Source organism: Sminthopsis crassicaudata, chromosome 2, assembly GCF_048593235.1.
Source record: "Sminthopsis crassicaudata isolate SCR6 chromosome 2, ASM4859323v1, whole genome shotgun sequence".
NCBI lineage: Eukaryota > Metazoa > Chordata > Mammalia > Dasyuromorphia > Dasyuridae > Sminthopsis > Sminthopsis crassicaudata.
In genome coordinates this window covers 334604108-334617773 of record NC_133618.1, presented here as the reverse complement: position 1 = coordinate 334617773, position 13666 = coordinate 334604108, and the positions used below count along the sequence as shown (strand labels likewise).

Genomic DNA, 13666 nt, shown 5'->3' with positions numbered 1-13666 from the left:
ACTACCTGCAACCCAACTTTGTCTAAAAATAGCCCTGCTATATAAAGGTTTTGAATAGTACCTAGACTTTCCATATTCTCAAATGTAGCTTGATTTTGTTTATTACTACTTGTTAGATTGCAAATTCATATATCACTGATTGAAGTCGCTGAAGTAGCTTTTGTAGTACACGAGATCCTTAACACAATTGCTGAATTTATGATGTATTTTATATGTTGCTATGATCCTTAATTATGGGAAACACAGCATAGCTGAAAACCTGATTTGGGGAAATAGTCTTAAACTTTTTCCTGAGAAGAGGTATTACACTGAAAAGCATTACAGAAGGAAGGATGAGCTTTTTGAAGTAGGGTTAAAACAAAGGATGTTACCTTCAATTTGGAGGAGAAAAAACAATTTTATTCCTAAGAATAAATAAGCCTTTAATTAATTGTCCAATTCCTGGCCTCTCATGGAAATATGAACGAATATATAAAGTTAGGTAGCCTTCAGAAGTGTGTACCATTTAGAACTAATGAGTGAATTTAAACAAAGGACACAAAATCAAAAACTTGAGAACATTATTATACAGTGATTTTTTTTAATTTGAAATCTAGAAATATAATTTTACATTTTTTTTACATAATAGTGTTGTGCAATTTATGACATTTCATAAAATACACAGTGCAGGTACAAGGTAGAAAATAGAAAGTGGGGGTTAACCATAGGTCTCCAGAAAATTACCTTTGTTAAGGTTAATTCCCTGGGGTTCATATTTTAAAAACAGTTACATTCATATTAATACTTGTTAATGCTATCATTAGGGAGGGAAGAAATCCAGGTATTAAATTTTCATGGAAAGCAAACCTGGATTGATAAAAATATCAAGTTTCCCTCCTACTTCAGTTTGAGATTAGTTATTATTACCTATTAAAAATTCTGTATAGGAAACATTTCTTACAATAATGTATATAACTGGGATCCATTTTTCTCTTTAAAAAATAGGGGGTTTTCAACTCCCAGATATGGGAATTCAAATCAGAATACAACATAAAGAAGACTGGAAATGAAATTTGGACAGGTAAATGCATAATCAAATGTGCATTTTATTCTGATGTGTAGTGTGAATTCTCTCTCATCAATTGCCTAAGAATGAGAAAATCAAGAACAAATGTTTTACCAACAATGTGTCCTTTGTGTCCTGAAAACAAATTGATGGAATATGGAAAGATGAGGACTTTAGTGAGACAGAAATGTGTTATTAGGTATTTCTAAAACGGGACTGCTTTGTTTAATGCTTAACATTTGTAATCCAAAAATGGATTAGGAATCCCTAGGAAAGGTAGAAGGCAGGGGTAGCCTTATGCAAAGATTTTTTCATTCAGCTGCAGTACAGCTGCAATACAGAGGTTTCCTCTACATATATGAATGAAGCTGCACAGCACCAAAATCTAACTTGAATGCATGGTATGAATTCAGTTATAATGCAGGCTTAACAAAGAGTTGTCATATTAAAGCAGACCACATAATCTCTACCTTTTATTCCTGAGAACAAGTTAAAAATTGTAGGGACTTGGAAAGCTAACTGCAAAGTAAAAAATTCTTAATATGTACCCTCAAATTCATTGTTGCTTCCTTTGTCATTCCGACTCCATAGGCAAGATGTGTCTCCTATGGAGTGTCTCAGACTAGATGAGATAATACATTATCACTTCCCTTTCCCATTAAAGAAATGTTAATTTCATACCAAGGAAAAAATCTTAGAAATTATTTTCATGCACTATATCAACTTAGGGCCTCTTCAAATTTGAACAACAACAACAACAAAATAAAGCAATGTAGACTACCTAGCGTTTTCTATTACAGATAATGTATAGCAATAGAAAAACATAGTGTATACAGAAGACAATGTGACAATACATTAAAATCTTAACAGCTTATGTTAAATTAAGTCAACTTCATTCCAGTGTTCAGTTTGGGGAACGAATGAGGAAATATTGCAATTAAAGTTACTAAAAAAGTAAATTAACATTCACATTTTGTTTTGTCCCCTCTCTCCTTTACTACTTCACTTGAATGATATATTACCTCCTAAAGGATAAAGAGACTAAAAACTACCTTTCTGTGTTGTAAAGATGGACAGCTACAGAGCAAATCTAAATCATACCAACTCCAGATGTAGCATTTTGGTCTTAAGAAGCAGACCCTGCTAGGAAACAATTCATATTTCTATACATGTAGTAACTATTCCAATGCCATTTTCCTAAAGTGCTATCAAATGACTTTCAGGTCTTCCATTCCTTCTGATCTCAAAGTCAATTTTACAGTATTTCACCAGGATTTATCTAATTTTACTCCAATAAAGTGAATGAAAATCATTGATCTATTAAATATTAACTTATAGCAGCTATATTCAGCAATCAGAATTCCAGTTTATTACCCATTACAGTCACAAGAAATGCTATGCTCATATATTAAAATATAAAACATCATCTAGTACTCAGTTTTTAAAAAAGTTACTTGCATTATGAGGAAGAGACCCATTTTGTTAATTTTTTAAAATCACATTTCATTTGAACATCTTCCATAATAATGTAACTTATTTTTTTCTGTTGTACTATAGATCAGAGAAAGGAAGTTCTCAAATCAATTGGTATATAATTTTAAGGTTAAAGAGAGGTACATAAAATATTTATACTTAAAAAGACCAACCACATGGTGTCTTTCACTGGACCCAAGGTTGTTGAATGTGAAGTTTAATGTATAAAGTTTGTTCTAAAAAGATGGAAATTTGAAATATTTACATTATAAATATTAGCCAAATTACAGTGCTGTCCAATTGGAATTTAGTTTATTATAAAATATAATACGCTTAAGAATGAATTCAAGCCTAACAAGGTTGAACCAGACCAAAGTAGCATATCTTTTTATTTAAAAAAATAAAATTAAGTCTGTGTGTGTATATATATATATATGTGTGTGTGTGTGTGTGTGTGTGTGTGTGTATGTATATATATATATATATATATATATATATATATATATATATATATATATATATATATATATATGTATATATATATTTTAAAAAGATAACACTTTTGAAGATTAAGACGAATTTTGGCGGGGAGAGGGTGCACAAATGATGTCCTGCTCTGTAGTTAAGAGGCATATTCTGAAAAGACCAAAGATTCCATAAGGCAAGTTCTTAAGTGTTAAATAACATCAATATTTCTAACTCTGTGATATGGATGGTATCTAATATACACACACACATATATGCACATGTATTAAATTTTATGGAAATGTGACTGGATAGAAAATTAGTTGTTCAGTAAAAACAGGATTCAAAGATTTGTGATTAAAATGGGATGCTTTGTTTGATGCTTAATGTTTATAATCCAAAACTGATTAAGGAATCCTTAGAACAATATAGCTGTTTACAAACAGCCAGAACACCTCCCAATCATATTAATATAAGTGATATAAAAACAGAGGTATAAAGATACTGTTGGCCACCTAATACTCAAGTCTCATTGAAGTATGGAGGCGATTTTCCTTGTTGGCAGTTTGCCAAAGAAAAGTACAATCATGCTATGGAATGATTTTTTTTTTTTCATCTTAGCCAGGTGGATGGTACCCACTGAGGTTCTGTATCAAGTTTGTTAATTAATCTAAGCAATTCCTGATAAGCCTTATCAAGATCTGAATTCACAATTGCAGTGTCAAAGTAGTGACCATTGTTCTGCTCCATCTCTCTAGTCTTCTCAATGATGTCTCTCAATTCTTCTGGCTGAAAGGGGAAAATAAAAATATTGAGATTTTATCCATTAAAATTCTAAAAAATGGAATGCATATTACAGTAAAAGATGTTATTCTACCTAAGCACAGGAGCAATGTTAAAAAATGCCTATGACAACCTCTTAATACATTTAAATTATTTTCTCAAGCCCTTTTTGTCCTTTATCTCATACTCTCTGTTCATATTCTTTTTTTCCCTCACCCCAACTATTACTAACAAATATTCCCCCAAAGTTCAGTTGTCAATTTTTGTGGAAAAGCATTTATTAAATGCATTATTACCTGCCAAACACTGTGTTAAGGTCTGGAAATAAAGAGAAAAATGAGACAGTTAAAAAAGCTCATGAGTGTTCAACTGAAGAAAACAGGAGAGTTCAAGTGAAGGACTTGGTAGAAGGACCTGATGACCCACACTAAGGTGTACAGAGGTGGTTAGATAAAAAATATCAGTGGTTATGAGGTATTGGGCAGAAGTGTAGAATCTAATGCCCATGAAATTGGAGGGGCCAGCAGCAGGGCAAGTGGTAAACATATTTGTCCTGCAGACAAAGGTCTGGGCTGATAACTTTTGGATAAGACAGGGATTAGCTTCAGCCACCAGAGTTCAGAGTCTGAATGCTTCCACTTCCTAGGGCCAAGTGAGCTCTTTGTGGCTTTGAATGTACATTATTTCCCCTCAGAAAAATCATTTACTTTCATAACTTCCACATAACATTTAAACACCAAATTTCCAAATCTACTTCTCTCACAGTTGAGTGACTGACTATAAGCTGTCCTGGTTATAACCACTTACAAACAGCATAAGCAAAAATTAATCTGTATGTCCCTGTCTCCTATAAAAGAATATTCCAGAGTAACTTAAAACTTTCTGTGATTAGCATACATGGTTTTTTCTCAGTCAATCTCAGAATCATCCTTGATTCCTCCTCTTCAATCTTACATATGCCTTTCTAGTATCTCAGAAATCTATGCCACTTTTCCTAGAAACTGGAAGATGGATGTCCATCAATTGGAGGATGGTAGGGTAAATTATGGTATATAAAAGCTATGGAATATTATTGCTCTGTAAGAAATGACCAGCAGGATGAATTCAGAAAGGCTTGGAGAGACTTGCATGAACTGATGCTGAGTGAAATGAGCAGAACCAGGAGAACACTGTACACTTCAACAACAATACTGTATGAAGATGTATTCTGATGGAAGTGGATATCTTCAACATAAAGAAGATCCAACTCACTTCCAGCTGATCAATGATGGACAGAAACAACTACACCCAGAGAAGGAACACTGGGAAGTGAATGTAAAATATTAGCACTACTGTCTATCTACCCAGGTTACTTATGCCTTCGGAATCTAATACTTAATGTGCAACAAGAAAATTGGGTTTACACACATATATTATATCTAGATTATACTGTAACACATGTAAAATGTATGAGATTGCCTATCTTCTAGGGGAGCGAGTAGAGGGAGGGAGGGGAAAAATCTAGAAAAATGAATACAAGGGATAATGTTATAAAAAAAATTACTCATGCATATGTACTGTCAAAAAATGTATAATTACAAAATAAAAAAAAAAATCTATGCCACTTTTCACTTTCACTGCTACCATCTTTATTCAGGATTTCCCGTTTAGTCTGCTCACCCCAATTCACTCTCTTTGAATACCACATATTCTTTTAAGATATGCCTGTGACTCTATACACAAAGATAAGGTCAAAATGGGCCCATGATTTAGATGTAAAGAATGATACTATAAGCAAATTAGGAAATCAAGAGATAGTTTATCAAATCTTAGGAGGAGGAATTTATGACCAAATACATATATTAGAGATCATTATGAAATGGATAATTCTGATTACATTAAATCAAAGGAGTTTTGCATAAACAAAACTAAGGCAGCCAAGGTTATAAAAGCAGCATAAAGCTGGTAAACAATTTTTAAAGCTAGTGTTTCTGATAAAGGCCTCATTTCTAAATGTACAGAAAAATGAGTCAAATTTATAAGAATACAAGTCATCACTCAATTGATAAGTAGTCTAAGGATATGAAGACATTTTTTAGACAAAGAAAGGAATTAGAATAAAGAGATAAAACTGTCACTTTGCAGATGGTATGACAGTATGCTTAGAGAGTCCTAGAGAAGCATCCAAAAACCTACTTGAAACAACAGCTTAGCAAAGTTGCAGGATATAGAAAATAAACCCACATAAATCATAGGCATTTCTTTATATTATTAATAAAGCCCAGCGCCAAGAGATAGAAAAATTCCATTAGAACTATATAAACACAATTATAAAACACTTCTTACACAAAGTCAGATCTAAACAACTAGCAAAATATAAATTACTCGTGGGTAGGTTGAATTAATATAACAAAAATGACAATTCTACTTAAATTGATCTACTTGTTCAGTGTCATACCAATCAAACTGCCAAAAAAAAAAAAAAAACCAATTCATCTGGAAGAGCAATAATATCACAGGAGTTAATAATAAAAATATTAAAGATGATGGGCTAGCAGTACCAGAAACTGAACTAAAACAAGCAATCATCAAAACCATCTGGTCCTGGCTAAGAAATAGAGTGATATGAATCAATTACTATTTAATAAATCTTAAAACTAGCTTCTGGGATAAGCATTATTTCACAAAAATTGCTGGGAAAACTGGAAAATGTCAGCTAAAGCTGTTTCAAACTTCAGAATTTTTCACTGATATTTTCAGAATTAAATCTTAGGTTTTAAAGTTTTGGGTACTTCTAATGTGATCCCTGCTCTCCTGGTCTACACTGTAGTCTTTATCAGAAAGGATCCCAAACCTAGAAACAATACTGTTCCTCAGGGTTTCTTTAGTCCTTGATTCTTTATCTGTTCCTTGTTAGGTAAAAGGGCTCCTCCTTTCTGCCTCTGAATTGTTTTTTTTTTTTTCTTTAAATTTTATTTTATTTATTTTATTTTTTTTTTTAATTTTTTTTTACAACATTATCCCTTGCACTTACTTCTATTCAGATTTTTTCCCTTCCTCCCCCAATCCCCTCCCCCAGATGGCAAGCAGTCTTATATATGTTAAATATATTACAGTATAATTTAGATACAATATATGTGTGTAGAACTGAATTTTTTGTTGCACAGGAAGAATTGGATTCAGAAGGTAAAAATAACAGTTTACATTCATTTCCCAGTGTTCCTTTTCTGGATGTAGCTGGTTCTGTCCATCATTAATCAATTGGAATTGGATTAGCTCTTCTCTATGTTGAAGAAATCCACTTCCATCAGCATACATCCTCGTACAGTATCATTGTTGAAGTGTATAATGATCTTCTGGTTCTGCTCGTTTCACTCAGCATCAGTTGATGTAAGTCTCTCCAAGCCTCTCTGTATTTCTCCTGTTGGTCATTTCTTATAGAACAATAATATTCCATAACATTCATATACCATAGTTTACCCAACCATTCTCCAATTGATGGACATCCATTCATCTTCCAGCTTCTAGCCACTATGAAAAGGGCTGCCACAAACATTTTGGCACATACAGGACCCTTTCCCTTCTCTAGTAGTTCCTTGGGGTATAAGCCCAGTAGTAGTATGGCTGGGTCAAAGGGTATGCACATTTTGATAACTTTTTGGGCATGATTCCAGATTGCTCTCCAGAGTGGTTGGATTCTTTCACAACTCCACCAACAATGCATCAGTGTCCCACTTTTCCCACAGCCCCTCCAACATTCATCGTTATTTGTTCCTGTCATCTTAGCCAATCTGACAGGTGTGTAATGATACCTCAGAGTTGTCTTAATTTGCATTTCTCTGATCAATAGTGATTTGGAACACTCTTTCATATGAGTGGAAATAGTTTTAATTTCATCATCTGAAAATTGTCTGTTCATATCCTTTGACCATTTATCAATTGGAGAATGGCTTGATTTCTTATAAATTAAAGTCAATTCTCTGTATATTTTGGAGATGAGGCCTTTATCAGAACCTTTAACTGTGAAAATGTTTTCCCAATTGGTTACTTCCCTTCTAATCTTGTTTGCATTAGTTTTGTTTGTGCAGAAACTTTTTAATTTGGTGTAATCAAAATGTTCTATTTTGTGATCAATAATGGTCTCTAGTTCTCCCTTGGACACAAACTCCTTCCTCCTCCACAAGTCTGAGAGGTAAACCATCCCCTGTTCCTCCAATTTATTTATGATTTCGTTCTTTATGCCTAAATCTTGGACCCATTTTGATCTAATCTTAGTATGTGGTGTTAAATGTGGGTCCATGCCTAGTTTCTGCCATACTAATTTCCAGTTTTCCCAGCAGTTTTTGTCAAATAATGAATTCTTATCCCAAAATTTGGGATCTTTGGGTTTGTCAAAGATTAGATTGCTATTTTTATTCACTATCTTGCCCTGTGAACCTAACCTATTCTGCCTCTGAATTGTAAGTGGGTATTGGCAATAGATTTGACAAGTAATGTTTCGTCCTATGTCCAGTGCTGGCACAGGGATCCTCTCTAATTTCTCTTTGACCAGCTACCATTTTCCCATATTGTCTCTGCCTTGAAAATTTTCAAAATTACTGCTACTTCTGTTATTACCCAATACTATCCCTGGTGTTTAATCCATGAAGACTTAGAGCCATTCTACCACAGAAAACTCTTTTCAACTTCCTTAGTTATTTTGGGCTGAAAGAATTTCTCAAACGTTTATTGACTGTCATTGCAAATTTTGATTTAAGGCATTCTTTTAAAGTTGTCCACAGGAGGATGTTGGGAGAAGTTATCTAAATGTTTTTCTAACTCTTATCATTTTGGCTCTGTCTCTAGAAACCCTCAAGTATGTTGTAAATGACAGAATGATAGAATTTTTACAGTGAGAAATCCAATGAATGAGATCCTATTACCTTCCAAGTTATCATACAGTTGAACTCAAGTTTAGCTTATAGACACATTTTTAAAAGTTCTTTCAAGGCTCTCCCTGGTCAGGTTTATATGGTTATGAGAAATCAAGATTCTTTGGGTCAATGTTGCCAGTTAGATGTTCCATGATGATCCTGGAACTAGGTGGGCTTTTCACTTCCTCAGTGAGTTAGAGAAGTCCTGCTGTCAGTCTGTTAAGATGGGGATGGGGGCTTGATTCTGTGAGACATAGGGACAGTCTCAACTACACTTTTACTGTCTTAGCCTCAGCACACTTATTAATAACAACAACTTATACCAAGATCAGAAAACTCAGTTGTGGGTAAAAATGAGCTGGTGAAAGAAGGACAAAGCAGTTGAGCAGGCTGAGAGATATGACATAGCAGCCTACATAAACATGCTTAATTAAACAATACAGTTCAGACTTCTTCTACCATGCCCCAGTTATTCTAAGCCTAGAATTTTTACTGAGTATCCTCTCATCTTGAGAACTCTTGCTTTGATTAGATGACATTGCTCAAAACACCCATTTAAAGTGGAGTGTCAGGCCAGCCATGTCTATTTTTTCTAAAGATTGTATTCCAGACTTTCTCTATCACAATTCTATGCATGGTACTTCTGTCTCTCTCTGTCTCTGTCTCTCTCTCTCTCTCTCTTTCTCTTTCCTTTTCATTAATTTGTTTACTGTATTCTCTCTTTAGCATGTAAGGTCCTGAATGGTAAAGACAATCTTTTTCTTAATTTATATTAGCATTCCCGGCACTGAGCACTTTACTTATCACATGTAGTATTTAATAAATTTGCTTACTGACAGCTTTTTTGACTGCAAGGAGCTGAATTACTCTATGAGGAATGGAATCTTTTTTCTACTTCTTTCAAAATAGGTGATACAAGTCCAAAGGTCTAACTAATGGATCAATTCAAGCACTGAGCAAAAAACAGAAGGCACTAAGAAAAAAATAACAATTGATCTAAGAATATGAGAAAATTGAGACCAAGCTCAGAGAAAACTGCAATATTTGCAAACTATCTTTGTTGGAAAGGTTGATTCCTAATACTTCATAAACAGAAAGCAAAATTTTCTATTTCAAAATTAAAAGAAAGTACCACTATTATTTGGCTGAAGTTCCTGTTGCTGATAAGAAATGAATCACTGTGGATCACTCACAGCAAGCATGTCAAGAAGTATCTGAAATCAGTAAAGGGGATGGCAAAAACCACATCCTATAAAGATTAAGTCTGGTCTTGAACTTTGTATTCCGTTATGTGAACCAGAATTCTCTAGAAAAAATTTTCCTTTGCAGAGCACTTTTACAAAGATTAAACTTAAAAAGACCAATGGACAACTTGAAATTGAGGCTGTTAGGCATCTAAATAGATGAAGCTGAAGCAGAATGCGAGAATTAAAAAGTAGACCAACTTTGTCTACATTATTCTAAAATGTAAACAGACTGTTTGAAGTCCCACAAATAATTTTTGACTTAGGACAGGTTTACGTTAATACTACTAATTTTTTTTTTTTTTTTTGGCTGAGGCAATTGAGGATAATAAGTGACTTGCCCAGGATCACACAGGTAGGAGTGTTAAGTGTCTGAGACCACATTTAAACTCAGGTCCCCCTGACTTCAGGGCTGGTGCTCTATCCACTGTGTGCCACCTAACTGCCCCAGGTTTAAATTACTTCAATCTGAATTTTAATATGGCTTTTGTACTTTTTAATATTTAAAAGTAAGCAAATATAAAAAGTGATCTGTTATCGTAACATAACCAATATGGAGATAATAAAACTTTCTATGGAAGCATAGTAATTTTGGTACAGTTGTGATTACACAAGACTTATGGGGGAGAGGGGTGAGTGATTAGTCAGAGATGTGGTTATTACTGGACTCATACATAGGACAGATGTCCTATACTTATTACATATCATATCATATGTAACTATGGAATAAGCAATCTCAATATGTACATCTTTATAACTGTACTTAGTAAGTTATTGTAATAAAAACTTTAAATCTAGTTAATTTACTCTGAAGGGTAGAAACTTTTCATTCCATTAAAAAATTCCCTGTTGTTTTGCTTTTATTATTCTTACCACACTCATTTTATTTAGACAATCTAAGACTAAATACGCAAGTAAAAATGACATAAGAATGAATCAGTTGATTTTAAGTCAGAATAATAGACAGCAGCAAAATAAAAACCCTTAATTTACATTTCTAAATTTTATGCTTTTCTGATTTTTTTACTTGTTTAACATATACTATAAAATAGTTAACAGAAAAATAATTTGGTTTATTTAATGTCTTAATGAAATTCTCATGAATAATCCAAGAATAACTGTTAAGAAAATATACTAGTAATGCTACATAAGTAAAATGAAAATTTTATGATTAGAATGTTGTGCTTTTACTTGCAAACTCTAAAAAACTGGATGAGCATTACTGTGGTGATTTCATGACTACCAAATGACATCTTCATAAAGAACTGAGTACATGATATTTCACGTCCTATGAGTTTCAGAATTGCTTCCCCTTTCAACTAAGAAAGCTATGTTCTATGTATCTAATCTCCAATGGGAGATACGCCACAAGATTAAAAAAAAAAAAAAAAAAAAAACACACAAAAAAAACCAAGCAATTAAATGCTTAATAAAGTAGGTGCTCGGGATTCAAAATATACTGTATTTTTACAAACAATGATAAGACTCAATAGTCGTAGCTGGCTATAAAGAAACTTATGCAAAGGAAGATAATGATATCTCATTTTCATTTTTTGGAAAAATCTTTTATATTTATGCAAGATTGTTAATGGTTGACAGTCTTAAAGAAGCAAATATTAACATAGTCCCCATAAGCAGATCAATAAATCTCTGGTCCATCCATATAGGAACATTTATATCTTTCGAAAGGAAGAACACATTTTAAAGTCATCCAGCACTTTGTTCTTAAATGACTCATCTTAACCTTACAAATGTATATGAATCTTCAAAGAATGACCTGCTTATTATACACATTAAAGTGAATAGTGAAGCAAACTGACATAACTCAAGGCTTCTTTGTGCTCAGGATCAACATAATAAGTACAGGGATTTGGATAGCAGCAGCCATCCTGTTGACTACTTTAAAATCATCTTATCTTGCAATATTTAGTGTTTCTATTGTCATGTTAACCATGTAATTTAGAAATTATGACTCAGAACAGATTCAATTGGTAATTTAAGAAAAGTAATAAGAAAAGCAAGTCAAAATATAAAAAAAAGGTTAAATATTAATGTACCTTGAAGCAGCATCAAAGCAGCTGAATGAAAAAGAAAAGTAAAAGGATCAAGGATTTTACTTTCATTCCTTCTTAGTGGGAATTGCATTTGTAATCTCTATTTTTTCCACCCTGCCATTTCTCTTAATCACTTGAATTATGAGTACTTCAACAGTGGGATTAAAATTTAATAAAACATATACAAAGAAGAGTTCCAAGAAGTTTATTCATAGACCAACTTAAGTTTCTAAAATCATCCAAAATAAAGGGGAAAAAAAAATTCTCTTGCAGTTAAGTCCTATATCTAGGCTTGAACAATTTTAGACAAGGATCTTCCAGCATCTGAGCTATCTGAAGAAGCAGCATAGAGTAGTGAATAGAATGTTGGGCAATGTAGTCATAAAGACTATCACCTAAGTCCATGTAAGATATGTTTAATAAATTGACTTACTTGTAAAAATATCTATTCAATATTACACATAGAAATGTAGAGATTAAATTAGAACTCAAAGTTAAAAGTGCAAAATTGTATATATAGAGAAAAATAAGCAGAGAGGTTAAGTGATATGTCTAAGGCTCAAAAGTAACCAGGAAAGTGGAAGGGGAGAGGATTTAAACCCAGGTCTTTTCTCTTTCTAAAAATCCTGTGTTCTCTCTATTGTAATCACAAAATTTCCTGTGATTTAGAAACACAAGTGTAGTATGTTGTCTAATGTCTTGAGATGGCTTAAAAAACATCATTTAGCACTATCAAAAATTAAGTAGGACAAAACTGCAGGATACTTTGAGACAAGGTTCTTTCCTGGGCCTTTTTCTCTCCTCCCATTATAATATTTCACTTGATCTTATCAGCTCCAAGGATTTAATTATAACTTTATCCAGATGATTTGCAAATCTGCCTATTTGCATATTTTCCCTTAACTGTTTGCTGATTTCCAATATCCTGTCTCCAATTGCCTTTAGACATCTCAATCTGTATGTCCAGCAGTTATTATAAGCTCAGTATGTCCAAAATGGATCTCCCTGCTCCTATTACCTCTTATTTATAGAGGGCTAGACCATCTTCCCAGTCCCTCAGGCTCAATAACCTAGGAATTATCTGGAGTCATTCCCCCAAATCTTATCAAAGCCTGTTGATTTCACCTTCATAACATCTCTCAAATATGCTACTTTCTCTCCTCAAACAAATCTAGTACAGATACTCCACAACTCATAACTAGACTATTAAAAAATTGGTTATTGAGGATGCCTACCTCAAGTCTTTCCCAATTCCCCACTCCAATTCAGCCTCCATTAAGGCAACAAAATGATTTTTTAAAGCTCAGGTTCAAGTACATCATATTTGTACTCAATGCATTTACCTTAGTGTCAATCTACTGCCTGAAGGATCAAATACAAAATGCTATCTGGCATTCAGAGCTCTTCATAACCTAGCCACTTCCTACCTTTCCGGTCTTCTTATCAGTACCATCAACAGCTGTCATATTTTCATTTTCCCATAGCTTTTTCCTTTGTCATTTCCTTTTCTTAATCATTTTTTTTTTCCCCAAATAAAATAATCTGGTCTCAGAAACTTAATACTTCCTAGCTGGGTGACCCTGGGCAAGTCACTTAACCCCAATTGCCTCAGCCAAAAAAAAAAAAAAAAAAAAAAAAAAAGGAAAAAAAATACCTTTTTTAAAATGTAAAAATTATGTACTAGGAATGTAATTGAAAGGAATAATTTCA

At 33.2% G+C, this 13666-nt stretch overlaps 1 protein-coding gene across 1 annotated transcript in view; it reads right to left on the bottom strand.

Annotated features, from left to right (window-relative positions):
• Positions 1 to 551: 551 nt before the first annotated feature.
• PALS1 (protein associated with LIN7 1, MAGUK p55 family member) overlaps positions 552 to 13666 on the bottom strand; it is a 113061-nt gene continuing 99946 nt past the window's right edge. Inside the window, exon 14 of the mRNA XM_074290429.1 lies at positions 552 to 3772. Within this exon, the coding sequence (XP_074146530.1) occupies positions 3596 to 3772 (177 nt within the window). The 3' untranslated portion in view covers positions 552 to 3595. The remainder of the gene's footprint in view (positions 3773 to 13666) is intronic.